The sequence below is a fragment of the Chrysemys picta genome, chromosome 7 (assembly GCF_011386835.1).
Source record: "Chrysemys picta bellii isolate R12L10 chromosome 7, ASM1138683v2, whole genome shotgun sequence".
NCBI lineage: Eukaryota > Metazoa > Chordata > Testudines > Emydidae > Chrysemys > Chrysemys picta.
In genome coordinates this window covers 29,659,109-29,682,361 of record NC_088797.1, presented here as the reverse complement: position 1 = coordinate 29,682,361, position 23,253 = coordinate 29,659,109, and the positions used below count along the sequence as shown (strand labels likewise).

General features: G+C 55.1%; 1 protein-coding gene across 3 annotated transcripts; it reads left to right on the top strand.

Annotated features, from left to right (window-relative positions):
- Positions 1-902: 902 nt before the first annotated feature.
- RELA (RELA proto-oncogene, NF-kB subunit) lies at positions 903-22,047 on the top strand. 3 transcript variants are annotated; one of them, XM_005305489.4, is made up of 11 exons: positions 903-1,577; positions 14,282-14,326; positions 15,465-15,616; positions 16,164-16,312; positions 16,961-17,052; positions 17,762-17,899; positions 18,243-18,347; positions 18,842-19,054; positions 19,204-19,284; positions 19,724-19,795; positions 20,005-22,047. In XM_005305489.4, the coding sequence occupies exons 1-11, from the start codon at positions 1,571-1,573 to the stop codon at positions 20,616-20,618; spliced, it is 1,668 nt and encodes a 555-aa protein (XP_005305546.1). In that variant the 5' UTR covers positions 903-1,570; the 3' UTR covers positions 20,619-22,047. The 3 variants fall into 3 exon arrangements, with proteins under 3 accessions (XP_005305546.1, XP_023956013.1, XP_065407166.1); XM_024100245.3 differs by having other exon boundaries at positions 955-1,577; positions 19,721-19,795; XM_065551094.1 differs by lacking the exon at positions 903-1,577 and adding an exon at positions 11,532-11,609 and having other exon boundaries at positions 19,721-19,795.
- Positions 22,048-23,253: the final 1,206 nt, after the last annotated feature.

Sequence of the window (23,253 nt, the reverse complement as noted above, 5' to 3'; positions counted from 1 at the left end):
AGCAGCTGTGATAAGACTCTTATCCTTCCTGGTTCCTTTGTGGCCTTGTCACATCCTATATGGCATGTGCAGCCCCCTATATAATTTTGTAACACCCCACAGTGGTCCCTGTATAATGCAGTGGTGCCCCACCCTAGTCCCAATCACATCTCATGAACTGGTCCCTATATGGCCCCATAATGATCCGCTGTAGTTCCTAAATAACCCCAGAGCACTCATAGGCCAGGTCCTTATACTAGCCCATAGAATCCCAGTCCCTATGTGGCCCTGTAATGCTTCTCCCTCTACCCTATGTGGTTTGTAACACCCTGCCCTGGTGCCCATATGGACCCATTCTGCCCAATGTGTGGGTCCTATATAACAGGGGCTCTCAACCTTTTTCTTTTAGAGCCCCCCCATGCTATATAAACTCCATGGCCCAGCTGTGCCATCACAACTGGTTTTCTGCCTATAAAAGCCAGAGTGACATTAGTGGGTAGAAAGCTGGGCAACTGCCTGGAGCCCCACACAGCTATGTTATTCAGGCTTCAACTTTAGCCCCAGGGGGCAGAGCTCCGGGCCCCGGGGTTCAGGTCTGCACAGCAGGGCTTGGGCTTGGGCTTGGGCTTTCTGCCCTGGGCTCTAGTGAGTCTAACGCGGACTCCTGGTTGAAAACTGCTGCTATATAATGTCCCAGCCTAAGTGCTGCACCCTAGTGCCTATGTAGCCTAATAGTGTCCCACACGCAAGTCCGTATGGTCACATGACACCCAGCGTATGGGTCCCATGTGGCCCTGTGACGCCTTGCCTGGTACTTGCCGCCTCTCTCTATTTTTCGTTCTCTCCCTCGCTGGTGTGGAATTCGCCCCTGCTCCATCCCTCGCTTCCGCGCCTGCGTAGAATCCCCCGCTCATTTGCATAGTGGGCGGGGCTTTCCCAGCAGCGGGGCGGGTCACGTGCAGCGGGCATTTCCGCGTGCGGCGTAGTTTGCGAACGGATACAGCAGCGGCACCTGGACCCGATCCCGCCGGAGGCCCCCGCCTGGACCACGCCCCCGGCCCCGCCCCTGCCTCGGACCCCCGATTGGAGCCGGAACCCCCTTCCGCCTCGGAGCCCTTCGAGGGGCTGGACCCGCCCTAGCTGGGCTCCCTCTCGGACAGACTCCCCAGGGCATACCCAGCTGCACCCCTCTCCCGATTGGGGCTGGGACCCGCCATAGGGGTCGGGACCCCCGCAGGAGTCAGAATCCCCCCCGTTCCCTATCAGAATCCTCCCCAGTGGGGGCCCCACCCCAAAGAGGCCCCCATCCCCTTGGCGCCTACATCCCCCCTCTCGGGGTGGGACCAGCTGTTGTACTGAGACACCCCCGACCTCGCACACGCTCTTATTGTGGACTGGAGTCTATCTCCTGAGCCCCCACGCCGGGGCCAGTCCTAGACTGCGGAGCCCCCCCCCCCCAAGCCTAGTATCCCCTGGATTCTTCTGGTTCCCAAACTGGGAGCCCCCCTCCTTGACTCCCTCCAGCCAGGGAGCCCCTACCCCCGTACCTCCTTGATTCCCAGCCTGGGACCTAGCCTGACTTCTGGCAGAAATGGATGGTAAGTGTGTACCCCCAATCCAGCAATATGGACTTTTCCCCAAATCCAGAACCCCCATTTATCTCTGGGGTGTCTCTACTCCCCTCACCCCCGTCTCTGGAGTGGTGTGTGTAAAATGGGAGTCACTGGGACAGGTGGGTGTGTGGAAGCAGCTGAGTTCATAGGGATGTGTGGGGGGAAGCCCCCTATTATTGGAGTGCTGGTTATGAATATGGGGGGCTTAGAGAGCAGCTGGGATTCCCCAAGAGCTTGGGTTTCCCCTGCTTTGTCCCATCCCCCACCGCCCATTATTTCCCCAGAGGCTGCATTTCTGGGTCCCTGCCTTGTTTTGAAAAAGTTTTGTTGTGGTGATGTCTGGTGAGACCTGCTTCCGGGGCCTTGGTTGGCAGCGATTTCCCTGTTTGCTTTGGGGGTCAGGCAGGCACAGTGGATTTGGGGGCTGAAATGTGGGGCAGGGGGAAGAGAGAAGATTTGTGTCTCTTAAAAAAAGCCCAACACGTTGGGAAAAACACAGATAGTGGAATCCTTTGGCATGGAGGAAGGGCCAGGCTGGAGTTGGCTGGACACTGTAGAGCAGGGAAACGGCAGCTCTGATATGATGTATTGGGCCTGTAACCCATCATATATTAACACCTAGTTCTTATATAGTGTGGCACTTCCCATATTATCCCATAAGCCAGAGCGCTTCTGTCCCGCCAACCAGGGCAGAAATACAGTGACAGAGTAAATGAAATCCTTCAAACCGGAAGTGTTTTGTTGTTATGTGCTTGAGACTTGAGGAACTCAATCTGTTTAGCCTAACAAAGAGAAGGGCTGATTTGATCGGTCTGTGAGCACTACATGGGGAACAGAAATTTGATAATGGGCTGTTCAGTTTAGCAGACAAAGGTCTCACAACTTTTAAAGCTACACAAATTCAGACTAGAAATAAAGTGTTTCTGTTTTAACAGCGAGGGGAATTAATACAGTGGGACGACTTCCCGAGCTGGAGGGAGTCAAGGAGGGGGGCTCCCAGTTTGGGAACCAGAAGAATCCAGGGGATACTAGACTTGGGGGGGGAGGGGGCTCCGCAGGCTATAGTGGATTCTCCATCACAGGCAACTTTTAAACTAAATTGGATCTTTTTTTCTAAGAGATCTGCTCTAGTTCAGGTGGGAATTAATTCGGGGCTGGCCTTTGGCCTGTTATACCAGAGTTCAGACTAGATGATCACAGTGGTCGTTTCTGGCATTAGAATCAGCAAATCTTTGTATTGCAGTAGCATGTAGGAGCCCCAGTCATGGCCCAGGACCCCTTGTGCTGGGTGCTGTACAGACCCAGAACAGAAAGACGGTCCCTGCCCCAACAAGCTGACAATTCCTACTGAATTAACCCCGTGAGTGGCTCATGTGCTGGGTGCATCCCCCAGATGTGTAGCTCACTAGAACTGTACCACCTACAGACTCCAGTCAACATTATCTTCTGCCTAGGTAGTTTTCATGTAGATGTACTCGGCGTTGCTTTCCTTAGAAATTCCGGGGTGGCGGAGCGGGGAGGTTTGGGCAGCTGGGCCTGTAGGCTCTGGAGAAGGGTTTGCGGCTGAGCCAGCCACCCATTTTGGCTGAATGGCTCAACATGAAACAGCTGATTGTGTGGCTGTTTTGGGACAGTCATCATTAGGTTTCAAAGTTAACGTGGTGATTGTGTGCGGGGAGGGCAAGAGCATGTTGGTGACAGTCTGTTTTTAAAGGGCTATTTTTTCACAACCCAGAGAGCTAGAAAGGATGGATATATCTGTATAACAAACTCCATTTTCCACACCCCCATCAATTCAGGCTATCCCCACCCCAGTTCTCTGCTCCTCTCTGGCCCTTGTAGGCTCAGAAGTGGGGAACTACAACAAGCTCTAGAGGTCACCAGTCCTCATGTGAGGGGTTGGGAAGGAATTTCTCTCCATCCCACACAGCCGCCTTAAGGAGGTGGGGGTACTGGGCTGATGGAGCCCACTGGTTTGACCTGGTACAGCTAAGCCTAACACTTCCAAGTGCCTTAAATAGCCAGACCCTGCCACCAAAACCAGAAGCCCAAATACCACTGGGGCTAGTGTGCCTCAGCGGCAACTGAGACAAGACCTTAGGGATAAAACAAAGAACACCACCTTTTCCTGCTGCTAATAGTTATTTATTAGGTGTATTGCGGTAGCGCCTAGACTCTTTTCCCCCTCCCCACCCGCCTGACTGAGGTCAGGGGATGGTGCTGCCTAGACCTCTAGCTGAGACACAGCGCCCCCAGTTGTGCTGGGCATGGCTCAGACACACAGCAAGGGACAGGCCCTGCAAGAAGCGCTTCCAAACCTTGTCTAAGGTAAAAGGTTTTGCCAGATATGTTGGCAGAACCCACAACGTGGCCGACGCAGTGGAGACATCTTTGCTGGTATACCCTGCCTAGCGTAGACAGGGTGTTGAAAGACACGGGGTGAAAAGGGAAACTGACGCACGGAGAGGGAAAGGGACTTGCCTAAAGTTGATGGCAGACCTAGGAATAGAACCCAGGTGTCCTGAGTCCCAGTCCAGTGCCCTAGCCACTCACCCTGGTGCAGGGCAGGGATTGTCTTTCAGTGTGTGTCTGTGCAGCACCAGACATGGTGGGGAGCTGTATGGCTCCTGGCATCACAAGGTGTTCCCAGCCTTGGCCAGGGCCTCTAGACATTTCTGTAATACGAGTAATAATAATGGAACAGGTTATTCTGTTCCTGCTCTCTGTTATACACCCAGTCCTAGGCTCTGATTCAGCAGGGTGCTTGTGTGTAATTCTACCCAGCATGAGAATTAGTATTGCTGTGTATTTCATATGTGCTGGTAGCACCAGGAGCCCCAGTCCCACAGCAGAACTCCATTGCGCTAGGCGCTGTACAAAGAGAACAAAGATATTCCCTGCCCCAGTGAGCTGGCTGGGAGTTACTGCAATGACTTACTTTGAACTCGGGCTACTTGCAAGGCTGGATCAGGCCTGAAGTCCTTCTAGCCCCATCGCTGACCATGGCTGTGAAACCAGCTGCTTCAGAGGCAGGCACAAGACGCCCCCATGGGAGCAGCTGAGGGAATAATCTGGCCCCCTTCAGTAGTCTCCTCCCAACTCTGTCCCTCCCAACTTTGACCGGACAGAGAGCAGCTTCATCTCTCTGGCAGGAGGTTTGATGTCCCGTCCAAAGCTCTGTCTGATTTTACAGCCTCCGCCCTTCCAACTCCATGTAGTCTTGTTCTCCAAAGAAATGGCCAGTCCCTTCTGGATTCCTGCTCGGCCCCCAGCCTCAGTCGCAGCCTGTGGCAATGGGTTCCACAGGTGAACGGTGCCGTGTGTGTGGAAATCCTTTCCTCTGATCAGTTCTGAATTTGTTGCCTTCTGATCTCAGCCAGGACTCGATTCAGGGCATGCCTATGGCCTGTGTGAGACAGGAGGTCAGCCTATCGCAGGGGGCCCTTCCGGCCTTAGAATCTATGACTGTCCTAGTGCTGCCAGAAAGCAAGGGATGCTCCCAATCTCCTCTTTACCATCCTCAGCTCAGATCCAAGGTGAGCAGTCCCCACTGCTCTAGGCCTCTCGGCCTACTAGGAGCCCCCTGCGATTTTGGGCCCTGTGAGAGGCGGCGTGCCCTGTGCGCTGTGTGACTGCACCATTGGTTTATATGCTGGCATTGGAAGACCCTTCATCCCGCTCTTAGGGAGTTGTGTAATGTGTTTGCTTTTTGACTGCTGCTTTTAATCAATTCGTCCCATCAGACGCCTCAACCCTCGGTCTAATGCACTTATTCAATATTATTTGTATTATGGTTGTAACTCAAGGTTCCAACTGAGATCACAGTCCCCCCATGTGCACAGCTGAGGGGGGGGGTGAGAGGGGCCATCCCGTTGTGCCAGGCACAGACGCACAGTGAGACGGTCCCTGCCCTGGAGGAGCTCACAGTCTGAATAGACGAAGGGTGGATGGGGAGTCAGAGGCACCAAGAGGGGAAAAGACTTGCCCAAGGTCATGCAGCAGCTCAGTCGCAGATCTGGGACTAGAACTCAGGAGTCCTAACGCTCAGGCCAGTGCCCCTGTCCACTGGACCACGCTGCCTCTTAATTCTTGTCAGTCATGGATCATAGTAGATTTCAAGGCCAGAAGGGACATTGTTGTGATCATCCAGTCTGACCACCTGCATAACCCAGGCCAGAGAACCGTTCCCAGCCATTCCTGCCTCCAGCCCAGATCTGGTGGTTGAGCTAGAACATTGGTTTTAGAGTGATGTGTGAGCTGGATCGAAAGACCCCAAGTAAGAGACACTCCACCCAGTCCTGGAGTCAGCTGTTCTAATGGTTAATCCCGCTTCCTGTTAAAAATTTGCAACTTATTTCTTGTCTGAATTTGTCAAGCTTCAGCTCCAGGACATTGGGTCTTGTTCTGTCTTTGGTCTGCTGACTTAATGAGTCCTCTGCTCTTTGAAATCTCCTCCACATAGATAGAGGTGCTTAAAGCCCAGGTTCGAATCACTTCTTATACTTTGCTTGGAGAAGCTAAACGGACGGTGCTCTCAAGTCCTTTGCTGTGGGGCAGCTTTCTAGACTCAGCCTGATCTATCTCTGTAGTTTCATACTGAGTGGATAACATTCAATGATTTTATTTAAAAAAAAAAAGTTTTTTTAATTTTAATTTTTATTTAAATTATATGTTTTCTTTTTCAAAATAAACCTGGTTAAATGAAATCTGAATTTAATACAAAATATGTAAAACCTATACATTTATTATTATTATTTTAAAATGTTATTAAATAAAAATGTGCTGAATCCATGAGATTCTATTAAAAAAAACCCTTTGAGTTCAAGGCTGCCTTTCTGTATAAAGAAAGAATCAGGGGGAAGCATCTAACTTTTGAATTCAGGCTTTAGAAATATGGCACAATACGGCAGCCTAAGTAATATGGGAGCCTGTCTCATTTTAAAGAGACTTAGGTGAGACGAGGAATTTAAACCCCAGTCTCTTTCACTTAGGCATGTTTGAAAATGTTCCCAGGCTGACCTGAAACAATCAGTTTAATTCACTGACTACAGTTAATCCCTCTGTTTCTTTAATGTAGTTGCAAGCGTGAAACATGTTTTGATAAGAGAAGTTTATGGATCCAAAACATTTAAGGTTTTGTTTAATAAAAATGCATTTTAGATGCTGTTGTGTATTTAATTAAATTCCAGTTACCCTCCTAATGCGTCTTGACACAAATAATGAGCAAAAAGTTAATTATCTAGTAAATAAGCTATATATCTTTTACTATTTTCTAACATGCTGAAGATGTTCAGTTAATAAGAATCTGAAGATATTAAGCTATATAATTGCTTACATAAATGCATATTGTTATAGTGTATTCTCTTAGGCAGCAAAAAGATGTACCAAATCTAGCGTAAAGGCTCTGTTTAGTTGTAACTCAGCTTGTTTTAATGAGAGGGCACCTTTCTTTAGAAAATTACTGACGTACAAATGGAAAAGTTTATGAAAATGGATGATTGAAATTGAGGCTTTCCACTTCGTAATTTAAATCGCCTTGATTTTAAATCAGTCCACTCTGGTTTCCTAGAGTTTAAGGACACAAGAGACCATCAGATCGTCCAGGCTGACCCTCTGTAGAACACGGGTTCATTATCACCCAATTCTGCTCGTATTGAGCCCAATGCGTTTGAGTCCTCAGGAGACTAAATTGTTGTGAGCCCCAGAGAGAGAACAGGGAAGACCAAGGAGCCCACAGTGCCCGAGGGCCCTGTGCTGGCAGGGAATTGCTGAGGTGAGCCATGCCCAGCTGATCCTAGGAGGCGACCTGCACCCCAAGCTGCAGAGGGAGGTGAAAACCCCCAAGGTGCCTGCCAATCTGGCCTGTGAGAAAATCCTTCACGACCCCCAATCTGGTGATGTACTGAACCCTGAGCATCTGGGCAAGGTCCACCAGCCAGGCAGCTAGAGAGGGGATTTGATACCACCTCAGAGCACTGGCTCACCCCATCCAGTGTCCCAGCTGGGCTGATCTCTGGTGCTTCAGAGGAAGTCAGAAAAAAATCCCCAACCCAGACATAAGAACGGCCATACTGGGTCAGACCAATGGTCCATCTAGCCCAGAATCCTGTCTTCCGACAATGGCCAATGCTAGGTGCTTCAAAGGGAACGAACAGAACAGGTAATCATCAAGTGATCCATCCCCTGTTGCCCATTCCCAGCTTCTGGCAAAGAGAGGCTAGGGACACCATCCCTGCCCATCCTGGCTAATAGCCATTGATGGACCTATCCTCCATGAACTTATCTAGTTCTTTTTTGAACCCTGTTATGGTCTTGGCCTTCACAGCATCCTCTGGCAAAGAGTTCCACAGGTTGACTGTGCATTGTGTGAAGAAATACTTCCTTTTGTTTGTTTTAAACCTGCTGCCTATTAATTTCATTTGGTGACCCCTAGTTCTTGTGTTATGAGAAATAAACAACACTTCCTTATTTACTTTCTGCACGCCAATCTATAATATCCCTCCTTAGTTGTAATATATGGCGATATACCTATCTCATAGAAATGGAAGGGACCGCAAAAGGTCATTGAGTCCAGCCCCCTGCCTTCACTAGCAGGAGCAAGTACTGAGTTATGCCCCAGATCCCTAAGTGGCCCCTCGATGATTGAGCTCACAACCCTGGGTTTAGCAGGCCAATGCTCAAACCACTGAGCTATCCCTCCCCCCTAAAGTTGTTTCGTTTCCAAGCTGAAAAGTCCCAGTCTTAACTAACTAAACACATCTAGTTAGCTGTGCATTGGGAGGAAAAATCCCTTCCTGACCCCAGAAAGTGACTAGCTAAAGCCATGAAGCACGAGATTTGATTACAGTCATCTTAAGGCAGACAAACTCTGTCTTTTTGCAGTCATGGAAACAAAATCAGTTTAGAAACCGCTGAGGCACAGGGAGGGACGACTTACCCAATCACCCAGTAGCTGGTGGCGGAGCCAGGAATAGAACCCTGGCATCCGGAGCCCCAGTGCCATGTTCTACCCACTCGCCACACTGCCAGGTCCATATGTAATATTCACCTCCCTCTGTGATGATCCACAGAGGATGGGAATCTCGCAGCTCCCAGCTACCCAGCCTAGCTCTGTACCTCAAACTGTAATGACACTGTCCTAGTCTAAACTAGAAAGGATTTGTCAGTATTGCTATACCAGTACAGTCATGCCGGCAAACCTTCCTAGTGGAGACTCTGCTTATACCGGCAAAATGCTCCTTATACCAGTTCGCTGAGCAAAACAAGCCACTGACAAGAGGACAGTTTTATCATTATTCTCATCAGTGCTCTGAGTCCGTTTGCTGCTATAATCGTGTCTGCATTGGAGCTGTTGCTAGTATAAAATGTTGTTAACAAATCTCACCCGTGAGTGACATTGCTTTACCAGCAAACGTTTCGAGTGTCAATCTGGCCTCAGCCTTTTAGCTCGGGAAGTCCCCTGTTCAGTCCCCGGGCTCAGCCAGGATTGGGGCTGTCCTGCATGTGTGTATTTTACATACGCCGTCCCCTGTATGCACCTCTCGGGCATATACACAGGGAACAGAAAGTGACATGGGGACAGAAATTGGATAACATGAGGGCTCTTCAGTTCGGCAGTCAGAGGTGTAACGTGTTCCAGCAGCCGGAAATAGAAGCTTGCGGAATGCAGATCGGAAATAAGGCAACATATTTTTACCAGTGAGGGGAATTCACCATTGGACCAACCGCGGGCTGTGGTGGATTCTCCATCACTGGCAATGTTTAAATCAAGATTGGATGGTTTTCTAGAAGATCTGCTCTGTCCTGGATGAATTAATTCTGGGCCGGCCTATGGCTTATGTTAGATACAGGGCCCTACCAAATTCACGTTCCATTTTGGTCAATTTCACGGGCACGGGATTTTAAAAATCATTAATTTAATGATTTCAGCTATTTACAGCTGAAATTTCACGGTGTTGTAATTGTAGGGATCCTGACCCAAAAAGGAGTTGTGACGGGGGTTGCAAGGTTATTGTAGGGGGGGTTGCGACACTGCTACCCTTCTGCGCAGGTGCTGGCGGTGCTGCCTTCAGAACTGGGCAGCTGGATAGCGGTGGCAGCAATGCAGAGGTAAGGATGGCATGGTATGGTATTGCCACCCTTGCTTTTGCGCTGCTGCTGGTGGGGCGCTGCCTTCAGGACTGAGCACCTGGCCAACAGCTGCTGCTCTCCGGCTGCCCAGCTCTGAAGGCAGCGCAAAAGTGAGAGGTGGCAATTCCGCAATCCTCATACCATAACCTTGTGACACCCCCCCCTCCCCCTGCAACTCCCTTTTGGGTCAGGACCTCCAATTTGAGAAACGCTGGTCTCCCCTGTGAAATCTGTATAGTATAGGGTAAAAGCACATGAGACCGGATTTCATGATCTGTGATGTGTTTTTCATGGCTGTGAATTTGGTAGGCTCTAGCTATACATGACATCAGACTAGATGATCGCAGTGGGCCCATCTGGCCTTACAGACGAAGGACACTCTCTCCATCTCCCCTGCCATCTCCCCTGTACGTGTGTGCGTGCTTGTCACCCACTTTGCAGACAAGTAGGACACAAAGGTGGTTCCTGCTGGCATCCCAACGTTGATGGCTTTTGCAGAGAGATTTGGGAGGGAGGGGGTACTGACCCCAGGGGTCAGCGGGGAGGCATAGCTTGGTTGTCTCTGGAAGGAGGCAGGAAGAAAACCTTGCTGCCTCCCAGAATCCTAGTCCCCACTCCCCTCCCAGAGCTGCAGCTAGAACCCAGGAGACTGACACATCACCAAATGTTCCCTGAAACTTGACTGGACCTGCATGTGGAGGCAGCCCAGTGCATAAAGCACAGGACTCCTGGGTTCTTTTTGTCACCTTGGGCAGGTCCCTCCCCCTCTCTGTACTTCAGTTTCCCCTCCCACCCTTTCTCTGTGTAGGTATTAGATCTCCAGAGCAGGGACTGTCTCTCACTGTGTGTCTGTGCAGCAGCCCTGAGTTCGGCCGGGGTCTGTGCAGCGCCCGCCATGACGGGGCCCTGAGCTCGGCCGGGGTCTGTGCAGCGCCCGCCATGACGGGGCCCTGAGCTCGGCCGGGGTCTGTGCAGCGCCCGCCATGACGGGGCCCTGAGCTCGGCCGGGGTCTGTGCAGCGCCCGCCATGACGGGGCCCTGAGCTCGGCCGGGGTCTGTGCAGCGCCCGCCATGACGGGGCCCTGAGCTCGGCCGGGGTCTGTGCAGCGCCCGCCATGACGGGGCCCTGAGCTCGGCCGGGTCTGTGCAGCGCCCGCCATGACGGGGCCCTGAGCTCGGCCGGGTCTGTGCAGCGCCCGCCATGACGGGGCCCTGAGCTCGGCCGGGTCTGTGCAGCGCCCGCCATGACGGGGCCCTGAGCTCGGCCGGGGTCTGTGCAGCGCCCGCCATGACGGGGCCCTGATCTCAGCAGGGTCTGTGCCGCGCCCGCCATGACGGGGCCCTGAGCTCGGCCGGGGTCTGTGCAGCGCCCGCCATGACGGGGCCCTGAGTTCGGCCGGGGTCTGTGCCGGGCCCGCCATGACGGGGCCCTGAGTTCGGCTGGGGTCTGTGCAGCGCCCGCCATGACGGGGCCCTGAGCTCGGCCGGGGTCTGTGCAGCGCCCGCCATGACGGGGCCCTGAGTTCGGCTGGGGTCTGTGCCGGGCCCGGCACTACTGTAATGCCCGTAATTCATAGAGATGAGAAGTCCCCATCTAGTTCCGTTCTGTCCCCCCCCACTTCAGCACCCAGGGCAGGATTGTCCCCCAGGGCTCCAGTTCTCTGCCCTCCCTGTGCTGGGCTCCTGCCACTCCCCTGGCTGAGGGACTGTCGTCCCAGCCTCTGGCCACAAGATTCCTGCACAAAACAGATGACGTCAAGGGAAAAGAATTGTGTTCCCTCTGCCCCTCCCCCTGCATCCCAGCAGCTGCAGCATGCTGGGAGGGGGCATGGATCCTAGGGGACCAGGGCTCCCCATTCCTGGAGCTGGCAGGCCTGGGATCAGTGGGTACGTATGGGGCAGTGGTTAGAATATTGCCCCCCACCCCTCATTATTTCCACTTTAAAAACTTAGTGCTGAAACAGGCAGAAAACTCCCTTCAGGAGCCCCTCACTCCTGCCCTGCAGCCCCCTGCTAGGCCAGTCCTGGGCTCCCCAAACAGCTCTGCTAGAGCCCCTCACTCCTACCCCGCAGCCCCCGCTAGGCCAGTCCTGGGTTACGCCTCCCCTCTCCCACCACCTGTGGGTTTTGAGTTGAAATACAGTTTCTGTTGTTCTTCCTCTTCCTAAATTGCTGCCTCCCTTGGTCCCTGCACAGGCCCCATAAATCACCTCCCACTAGCAGTGCTGCTGGGACAATGGGACCTGGTTAATGAGTGAGCTGGGCCCCTTGGGAACCAGGGTGCAGCTCCCAGCTCTGCAAACAGAAACTAAGGGCACTAATTGCTGGTCTGAGCCAAGCTGGGAGCCCTGGGCTGGGCAGAATCAGGCTGCAGTCCTGGAGGCTTCAGTGGGTGCTGGGGGAGCTCAGTAGGGGGCGCTCTCCCCTCACAGTCAGTGTTGGCCCCAGTGCCCCTGCCTGGTGCTAGGGGGCACAGTGCTGCAGATGCAGCCAAGGCTGTGATGTCTTCGCCCAGCAGAGGAGTGGGGAACGAGGGCAGCATTGGCTGCTTGTACGTATCAGGGCAGCGCCAGTCTAGTCCCATTCCTGGCTCTCAGCAGCTCAGTCTTCCCAGGAATTTCCTGTTGGAGCCTTTGCTCCATGGAGGTGCTCTGTGGAGACGGGGGCCTCAGGGCTCTGCCTGAGAGGTGATTGGGGCACCCAAAACCACAGCTGCTCTCCCAGAGCCAGGAATGAGACCCAGGAGTCCTAACTCCCAGTCCACTGCTCTAACCACTAGTCACTATTCCCCTCTTAGAGCTGGGACTAGAACCCAGGAGTCCTAGTACTCAGTGCTGACCTGCCTGCATCTCTGCTGGGTTGATGCTCTGGACTTACATTGGTATAACTACATTGCTCAGGGATGTGGGAAATCCACCCCCCGGAGCGATGCAGTTACACCGACCTAACTCCCAGGGCAGACAGTGCTGAGTCAACAGGAGAGCTTCTCCCACCGACCACTCCTGCCTCTTGGGGATGTTGAGTACCTATGGCAGGAGACGCTGCAGCCCTGGAAGCATGGACGAGCCCTATGTGACAATGCCCCACTCCCTCCCCACTTGGAAGGATTTGGGTGTGTCACTGGGCAGGGTCCTTCACAAACCAGGCCCTGATCAGGCCATGCCTGAAATCCACACATCACCTGGCTGGGGCAACGAGCAGCAGGGAGAAAGCATGGGATTGTCTTCCCAAAGGAAGCAGCCAGATGCCTGGGGTGTTCAATGGGAAAACCCTGTGCTGTATAATTTATAAACAACCCCCCATGACCCGCCCCAGAAGTGGCTGCATCTCAGTGCCAGGGAAGGGATTCCTTGGGTGTGTTTCTGAAAGATGTGTGCTTGGGAGGGGAAGCTCTCTGTAACAGGGTTTGTCTGGTGCTTGCTGTTACCCAGAGTTGGAGGCCTCTCTGGTCCTGTAGGAATGACATGTCTAGTGTGCAGACCATTCTATAGCTGCTATAGAAACCATGCTTCATTTCATCTGCCAACAAAATGCAGCCACTTCTAGGGTGGAGCATGGCAGTGTACAACAGCCACACAACAATACTGCACATGGGTGTCTGGGGTGAGTAAGAACAGCTGGAACTGCTGGAGCATCTAGGGAGAGCAATGAAATTGCCTGAGCTGGACATTCCCAGGACAGTGGGGTTGAGAGGTCAGGATCAGCACAGTGTCCCCTAGTGCTGCACTGGGGCATCTGTGCTAGCCCTGACTGCGATGGGAGAGAACCTCTTCCCTTCAGCACTCAGTATTTCTCTTGGAGGTGTACCAACTGCAGCCTGACCTGGCAGTGCCTGCAGTCTGGGTGCCCTGTGACAACTGGGAGTGGTGTCAGGCTAGCACAGGCCCCATGTGAGTTACGGGAAAGAGCAGCAGGGTGTGGGAGCTGGGACTTTCCTGTCTCTGGGGCAGGATCTGAGATCAGGAGCTGTTAACTCCCCGCCACGGGCCCCCTGTTCTGCCTGCCCAATTCCCCAAATCCTCATGCTGCCTGAACATCAAGGGGTGAAATAGCCCCGAGCACAGGTGCATGTCACTTGGCATGTGAACCCTGTGTCCAGGCCACCTCCCACCCCAGCAGATTCCGTTCTTCCTCCCTGAATAACCCCCTTCTGTTTTAACCCCATTCACCATTATCTTTTATTTCTAATTCCAAATGACTATGCAGCTGCTAGCCAGCCCTGTGCCTACCCCAGAGGCAGTTGCATCTCACCCCCACTATTTCCCCTGGGGCAGCATGAGCCCCGTTGCTTGTGGGCAAGTCAGGATTCTGGGCAGCATGGAGGACTGGTCTCATAGAAGCATGTAATAGGCATGGGGAGTGAGAGTGGAGAGGGGATGAGGTGCAATGCCAGGTATGGACACTAGGTGGAGCTGATTGATTACAAGAAATCTGTTTTCCCAGTTGGGACCATACAAGGGCCCTATCTGCCTCCTGTACCTCTGGAACTCCCTGCTGCAGGAGGTTGCTAAAACCCTGGCTCTATCATGCCAATAATACCTCCCATTCTTGCCTTTCAGACCTGCTGCCACTTGTCCTCCTCCATCAGGACTGGGGCCTCCAGGGTGAGTCATGATTCAACTTGCATATTTAAATTGAATGTAATTAACAAAATTATGATTGTTAATAATGTATTTCACTAGCAACTGCTCTCCAAGGCTGTTAGAGCTGTCGAAGCACTAGTCCCTTGCAAAACCATCTCATGCACTAGAGATTATCCCCGTAGAACCCAGGAGTCCTGGCTCCCAGCACCTCCTGCTCTAACCCACTTGATCCCACTCTCGTCCCAGAGCCAGGAATAGAATGCAGGAGGCCGCTGTGCTGCAGTGAGTGTGGCAGGGGCTCAGTAGGGAGCACTCTCTCCTCAGAGTAAGTGCTATCCCAGTACCGCAGCATGTCTCTAGGGTGTGCCGTGGTGCTAGAAATGCCATGAATTGCATGAGACACAAGTGTGACACTACATCTCAGCACCAGGTGAGGGATCAGTGTATAAACAGCCCTCTTACCTCTCCCCAGAGGCGGCTGCATCTCAGCACTCCGGGATCCTGGTGCCAGGGGTTCCCCTGCCTGGCGGGGTGGGAGTTGGGATGACTCATCATGGACTCTGAATTAGTCACATTGTGAGGTGGATTCCTGCAGCAGAAGCTGCAGTCAGTGGTTGTGCCCTGTGTGACAAGGTTCAAGACTAGCTCTGGCTGGAGATCTCCTGGGGACTCCCATCTCCTCCCTGCAGGGCTGCTGGCCTAATGCCAGCAAAGTGTGATGTAAGGGGCTGTACATTCCACTGTTAGATTAAAGCTCCAGTCAGGGGAAATCCCCAAGAGGGAGTAGCTGCCCCAGACTTGACAGGGCTGTGCTGAGATGTGGGGTGTGGGGGCTGTTTATACAGGGATCCCTTGCCCCATGCTGAGCTGCAGCCACCTTGGGGGGGGGGCATAGGGGCTGTTCAAAAGGACTCCTGGGTTCTGTCCAGTTCTGAAAGAAGAGTGGGATCTAGTGGATAGGGCAGGAGGGGCTGGGAGTCAGGACTCCTGGGTTTTATTCCCTAGTTCGGCCACTGACCCCAATCCATGTGACTCGGTTTCCCTCCATGCTCCATGGGATTTATGTCCTTCACGCTAAAGCCATTGCTGATTGCAGAGGTGTGGGCGATGCCGAGGGTTGGTCTGTCCGTCGCTCACGTCTGTCTCTCTGTGCCCCCAGAGCCCACCCCCAGCAGCACCCCCTACGTGGAGATCATCGAACAGCCCAAGCAGCGCGGCATGCGCTTCCGCTACAAGTGCGAGGGGCGCTCGGCCGGCAGCATCCCTGGGGAGCGCAGCACCGACACTACCAAGACCCACCCCACCATCAAGGTCAGCCCCCGCCCCAGTGCACCTCTCCCCCACACTTCACCCTCAAGATCAGCCCCTCCCCGCACTCACCGACAAGGTCTTTGCACCTCCAGTGCCCCCTCCTCTGCCCCCTGTGCATTCCCAATCCTTCACCTCTGGGTGGGTGGCCTGGACCCCCTAATGAAATCCTGGAGAATTGAGCACTGCCTAGTGGATAGAGTGGATAGAGCAGAGAGCTGGGAGCCAGAACTCCTGGGTTTTATCCCTAGCTCTGGGAAGGTATGCTGCTCCCCCACTCTGTGACTCACTCCCCCCCTCCCCCATGAGATTGGAGGAGGGGCTCTGAGTGTTAACACTCCCATGCTCCCACGTGGAGTGGGACCTCAACAATGCCTGATGCCAAAGGGGCCAGACCCCTGCAGCTGCTGCCCCCTGGAGGCTCATGGATACAGTGAATTTGGAAGATCTCAGCCTGATTTCCAGTGGGGAATGGCGGGGAGGGGCTCCTTTCTAGCCCTGCTGAGGATCCTTGGAGCCCCTAACCTTTGCCCCCATCTCCCACCCCCAGATCAATAATTACACAGGCCCCGGGAAGGTTCGTATCTCTCTGGTGACCAAGGACGCCCCCCACCGACCCCACCCCCACGAGCTGGTGGGCAAAGATTGCAAGGATGGCTACTATGAGGCTGAGCTATCACCTGAGCGCAACATCCACAGGTGAGCCCGGACACCTGGGTTCAATCCCCACCTTTGGTAGGGGCGTGGGGTCAGCTGCAGTAGAGATGGGAGGCTGGAGTCAGGACTCCTGGGTTCTGTCCCTGGAATTCAGGGGAGGGTGGGCGTCGAGTGGGTTAAAGCCATGTGGTGGGGTGGGGAGCCAGGCATCAGGACTCCTGGGTTCTATTTCAGGCCTGGTCTACACTGGCGGGGGGATCAACCTAAGATATGCAAGTTCAGCTACGAGAATAGCATAGCTGAAGTTGACGTATCTTAGGTCGACTTATCTCGTGTCCTCACGGCGTGGGGTCAACTGCCGTTGCTCTCCCGTCGACTCCGCTTCCGCCTCTCGCCGCGGTGGAGTACAGGAGTCGATGGCAGAGCGATCGGGGATCGATTTATTGCATCTACACTCGACGCGATTAATCGATCCCCGATAGATTGATCACTACCAGCTGATCTGTCGGGTAGTGTAGACGTACCCTCAGCTTTGCTGCTGATTCGCGAGGGGAGGGGACTTACCCAGGATCTCGTAGCAAGTTGGGTAGAGCTGGGGACGGAACCCAGGGGTCCAGCCCCCCACCCTCCCCGGGGCTGGGCTGGCACCATGCAGGGAGGGGCTGTGGGTAACCCCTGCCTGCATCTCAGCTTCCAGAATCTGGGCATCCAGTGTGTGAAGAAACGGGAGCTGGACGAGGCTGTGGCACAGCGCATCCGCACCAACAACAACCCCTTCAATGGTGAGTGAGGGACTGCCTGGGCCTGGGGCAGAACCAACCACAGACCCTTCCATGGGGGGAGGACTGCCTGGGGGTGGGGCAGAACCAACCACAGCCCCTTCGAGGTTGGGGAGGACTGCGTGGGCGTGGGGCAGAACCAACCACAGCCCCTTCCATGGGCGGGAGGACTGCCTGGGGGTGGGGCAGAACCAACCACAGCCCCTTCAATATGGGGGAGGACTGCCTGTTGGTGAGGCAGAACCAACCACAGCCCCTTCCATGGGCAGGAGGACTGCCTGGAGGTGGGGCAGAACCAACCACAGCCCCTTCGATGCGGGGGAGGACTGCCTGGGGGTGGGACAGAACCAACCACAGAACCTTTGATGGGGGAAGGACTGCCTGGGGGTGGGGCAGAACCAACCACAGCCCCTTCGATGTGGGGGAGGACTGCCTGGGGGTGGGGCAGAACCAACCACAGCCCCTTCGATGGGGGGGAGGACTGCCTGGGGGTGGGGCAGAACCAACCACAGCCCTTTCGATGTGAGGGGGGACAAACAGGAGCTCTTCGATGGGGAGGAGTCAGAGCCAGTAACAGCCCCTTCAGTCAATGTGGGAGGGGGAGAAATTGCCCAGGCAGGGTTGGAGCCAAGGGTCCCAGGAGAGGGGTGGTGGGGACCGGGATCTCAGCCACCCTGTGTGAGTCTCATTCCCCCCCATCTCGCCCCCACAGTGCCCTTGGACAACCAGAAGGGGGACTATGACCTGAATGCCGTGCGGCTCTGCTTCCAGGTGTGGGTGCAGGACCCTGTGGGCACTGGGCACCTCGTCCAGCTGCCCCTCGTGGTGTCACAGCCGATCTACGACAACCGTGAGCCCTGGAGGGAGGGGGCTGGGCCCAGCTGGGGAGGACAGAGGGATTGGAAGTGGGGGCCTGGCCCAGCTGCAGGGGTGGGGGGTTACAAGCACAGCGGTGGGGGGAGAGGGTACGTAGGGGAGGGTCCTTGGCCCAGAGATTGGAGGAGTTGGTGGGGGTCCCTGGAGCAGCAGTGGGGGGTGGTACAGGAGGATGGAGGGGCTGAGGGTTGCTGTGGGGAGGGGGTCCCTAGCACATGGATATGGGGGGGCCCAGTGAGAGCCCCAGGGGAAGAGACCCACCCATGCCCCCATGTTGGTTTGTCCTGGGGTCCCTGACTCCCACTTTCCCTCCCCAGGAGCCCCCAACACGGCTGAGCTGAAGATCTGCCGGGTCAATCGCAACTCGGGGAGCTGCCTGGGGGGGGACGAGATCTTCCTGCTCTGTGACAAGGTGCAGAAGGGTAAGTGCGTGGGGGGAGCCCTGAGGCTGGAGGGGGCTCCCTGGGAGTGTGGGTGCAGGCCTGGGGCTCCTAGCGTGTGTGTGTGTGTGGGGGGGGGGGGGATGAATGGGCGTGCTGGGTCTCTCCAGAGGGGGTGAGTACAGGGGTCCTCTTCTTCCATCAGGGCACAGTTGGCTTTATCCCCAAAAGCTGGATCTCCAGCCTGGCTCCCTCCACAGGGATGGTGACTCCAACCCTCCCCCTTCCCCCCCCCCCACTACCACCACCACCATACACTCCCACCTCCCAAGCAGCTGGTTCCATTGCTCTCTGATGAGGAAACCAGAGGTTAGAGTGGGGCGGCCTGGGGTCAGGACTCTTGGGGTCTATCCACAGCTCTGAGAGGGCAGTAAGGTTTAGTGGTTGGGGGGCTGGGAGCCCAGACTCCTGGGTCCTATCTCCAGCTCTCCCATTGGTGCCTGCAGCCCCCTCATCTCCCCCTTTGCCTCCCCCAGAGGACATTGAGGTCCGGTTCTTCAAGGACTCGTGGGAGGCCAAGGGCTCCTTCTCGCAGGCAGATGTGCACCGGCAGGTCGCCATCGTGTTCAAAACCCCCCCATACCAGGACCAGGCACTCAGGGAGCCGGTGACGGTGCAGATGCAGCTCCGGCGCCCATCTGACAAGGAGGTCAGCGAGGCCATGGAGTTCCGCTACCTGCCAGACGAAGGTATCAGGGGGCCTTTCCTCTAGGGGGCGCCAGCTCCACTCTGGCCTGAGGGCAGGGGGACTGGCTGGCTCCAGGAGTGGGGAATGGGACCCCACCCCGGGGCAGGGAGGAATCAGCCCCCAGGGCTAAAGGGCCATGCTCTCCCCTAGGTGACTTCCATCGCATCGAGGAGAAGCGCAAGCGAACGCGGGACACCTTCAAGAACTTTGTGCAGAAAGCGCCTTTCACAGGTGAGGCTGGGGGTGGCCGACGGTTCGTAACGGGGCAGGGGGGCAGAGTATCTGGGCGGATGGGGAGGAGATTGTGGGGGGTCTCTTTGCTGAAGGGGTGGTCTCTTAGCTGGGAAGGGGGTTGGGGGGGGCTGGGAAGGGGGGGCTCTTTGAGGGAGGGCAGCTCAGGAGGGTGGGTGGCTCTTGAGGGACAGGGGTGTGTGAGCCTTATAGTTGGGCTTCAGGCACCTAAGCCAAGGGGGATTGGGAGAAAAGAGACTGAACTTGGTTGCCTCTAGTACCGGTGGGGTGGAGGGGATGACATGTCTGTGGTTTTGGGAGGTGAAGCTCATTAGCCTCCTACATGGAGGGGCATCTGAGGGTGGCTTAGCTGCGGTGGGGGGGGTTCTCTGCTGTGTCAGCCCCCCCATGTCACTGATCCTGTCTCTCCTCCCAGCAGTGGTGGTTCCGGAGTCACGTTCCCCGCGTCGGATTGCTGTCCCTGCCCGCACAGCCATGCCCAAACCCAGTGGTAAGGGGGCTCCAGCCACATTGCGCCAGGGTGGGGAATGGGCCTTTCCCCTTTAGGGAGCACCAGCTCCAATCCAGCCCCAGTGTGGGGGGACTGCACAATCCCCCATAATGCTTCTCTGTACCATGCTGCCCTGAGGGGAGGCACTGGGGTCCCTGCCCATGAGGTTGGCCCCCCCGTCTCTCAGCACTAACCTCTCCCTTCTCTAGGTCTCACTGGAATGGCAGGCACCATGGGGCAGCTGCCACCCCTCCAGAAGCCACAGGCCACGGCCCAGCACCCCTCCTTACCCTTCACTGGGCCCAGCCGAGCTCCTCCTCCTCCCGCCCCCCAGATGGGCTTCAGTACAGTCAATCTGGAGGAGTTCTCCAGCCTGGGCATCTCAAGCCGGGCCCAGCCCCCACCCCCTGCTCCCGAGGCCGAGCCCAACTTTGACTCCTTCTTCCACCTGCCGTTTGAGGGCGGGGGCGACCCAACCGCCATGGAGCTGGGGGCCTTGCTGGAGGACACCACCTACACCAGCCTGGAGTCCATCAACACTACTGAGTTCCGGCAGTTGCTGAACCAGGGGTCATCCACCGAGGGTGCTGACGGGCACAGCATGCTCCTGACCTATCCCGAGTCGATCACCCGCCTGATGAGCAGCCAACGTGGTGTGGTGGGCGTGACAGGGGAGGAGCCTCAGGGCAACGGTGGGGGTGGGGGGGGCAGCAGTACCAACAGCTTCCTCAATGGGGTCCTGGGCAACCTCCCGGAAGAAAGCCTCACCTCCATGGGGGATCTGGACTTCAGCGCTCTGCTCAGCCAGTTCAGCTCCTCCTAGTGGGGACGTTGGGAAAGACAGACTGACAGTGACAACGCCCACCTGGCTCTGCGCAAGGGGACTCAGGGGTGAGTAACTGCTCATCCACCGAGAATCCCGGCGGGGGACTCTGCCCTGGACTCAGTCAGCCCAGGTCCCCCATCTGGGCTGCTTGGGCCTTGTATTACTGGCTTCATTTGGCTATAGATCTCACTGTCCGCCCACCCCATGCCTCCCCAGAGCCCTGCTCTGTATCCCCCCATTCAATCCCCTGCACTACAGGATGTTTCCCACCTGTCAGGCTGAGGGGGCAGCGCCAGGGTTAGTTCCTCCCCCATTGCAGGGAGGCAGGGGGAGGAGCAAAGAAGAGCCTCACCCTCTTCACAGGAATGGAGGGGGGAGGAGCAGACAATGGACTGATTTATTGTCAGGACGGGTAGGGGACGGGCTTGACCCATTATTCACAGGAGGGAGGAGGGGAGTGAAGCTGCCCTGAGCTTCTGAGTTCCTTCCGCTCTGTCCTCCCTTACCTGAAAACTGTTGGCTGGGGTGGGGGAGCTCTACCTTAACTCCTGCAGCAGCTCTGATTGGCTGCCTATCCCCATTCCCAGCCTCCTGGGGATGGGCAGCCAATCAGAAAGGGTTTCCTCAGGGCCGGGCTGGGGTTCTGGCATCCAGACCAGACTGGCTCTGTATTGTGGGTGTACTGCGGGGGGGGAATTCTCCTTCCCACCCTCAGGAGGTGCCTTAGCGGAAGCAGCATTAACTCCCACCTCCCTTTGCAGCTGGGGAGTGTGAACAGGACCCCTCCCACCCAGCAGAGGGCCTGTTGCACATTTGGCTTTGGGAGCTCTACAAGCTGTGTAAGGGGGGTGGGGGTTGTTGCTGCACCCTGTTTTGGGGCATTCTCCCATTCTTGTATTATAATGTGTCTTGCCATGCGGTAGGAAGTGGTGGCACTGCCCCTCCCTGCCTAGTGCCCCTGGATCTCCCCATCCCTGCTCCATGACTCAGATGGGCCTGCAGTGGGGTGGGGTGCTCAGAACAGCCAGGAGTAGGTGCCCTGTTGCACAAAGCACTCTCCCAGGTCTGTAAAATAAAGCTGGCTCTGCTAGGTGTCCTAAGAGAGGCTATGAACCTATCAGAGGATCTGGGCCACTCCTCCAGCTGGCCCTGGCCTGCAGCAGGAAGGCCCAGAGAGCACCTGGGCCCATCGTGGCCTTCTGGCCCCTCTCTGCATTCGCCATTGCAGGGTTTGTATAGCATTCCTGACCCTATATTTTGGCTTCCACTGTCCTTTGTCTTACTATTGGCTAAATGTAGAGGGACGGTTTTAACCATGAGTGACGCGTATTATTAATGTATTTGCTATCTCTGGGGCACAGGGACCTGCTTCCGTGCCCAGTTTTTCCGCTGACTTACGTTCCTAATAAAACTGAGTCAAAGCGCAGTCCCCGGCTTCTTATTGGCAAATAGGGATGGTGCCGCCTACTGGATCTCCTCTGAGACCAGTCCATGGTGGGCCTTGACCTCCTCAGTCATGCAGTCCCATGCTATTGCAGGCAACCCCTTCAGCATTCAGCTGTTTCCCATTCCCTCAGCATCGCTTCCACAGCTGCAAGATAGAATCCAGCTGGTACTACTGTAGTTCCAGCACCCCCTGCAGGGGCCGCCTGGGAGTGTCATGGGTGTATAAGTGAAGCCAGTTGACGCAGGGGGGAGTGGGCCAGGTCAGAATTGTTATCTTGACTGTGGACTGGATCTTGCTCTTTGAATCTGGAGTGACTCCAGGTATGGGGGTGAAATTAAGGCCAGATCTTGCTCACTAAACTCAGAGCACCCCTAGGAGTGTGGGTGAAGTTAGGCCTCAAATCTTATGCTCTGGCCTTTCTCTGAGACATTCTCTCTGAGAATCCAACATGCCCGCCATTGCAGTCAATGGCCTCGCTCCAGATCTGGCTAACAACTCATACACCCTGTGGGGTGGGGAGCAAAGAGGCTTCACCCTGTTCTTGCTGTTCTAGGAAGTGGCCAGAAAATGGTTTAAAACAAAAAGCCTTGCTTAATTTTTAGCCTTGAAATTATGGTTGTAGGAAATGCCAGATCAGCCCCATCTAGTCCTAGGTGTGGTCTCTGACAGCAGCCAGCACCAGGTGCAAGAACCTACCAGTAGCAACTGTGGCATAATCTGCCCCTATGAAGGTCTCATCCTGCCCCCTAATTGTTGAGAGCAATTTAAGATGAAGCATCAGTTTAATATCCCATAGTGACTAGTGGCTGGCTGTTCTTATCCAGATAAATGGCCACTTGCTCTTTCAGTCATAAATTTGCAGCCTCAATGTGGCCCTCTGATAGAGTTCCCCAGGCTAACTAGACCTAGAGCTTTGCTGTTCATCAGTTAGGTCTTTGGGCCACAAGGCAGAGCAAACCAAAGTGCCCACACTGCCACCTCTCCCATAATTTTATATCCTTTTCTCCCCTCTTGAAGATGAACGCTCCCAACCTTCCTTCCACAGAGTGTTTTTCCACCCCCTTCAATTCTGCAGTAAAATTCAGTGGGAGTTCCCATATTCCAGGGGCATCCAACCAGGCATTCAAAAGCAAAGCTGCCTGGGTGGTGGGTCTTGCCCAGATGTGCAGGGTCCAGCTGATCACA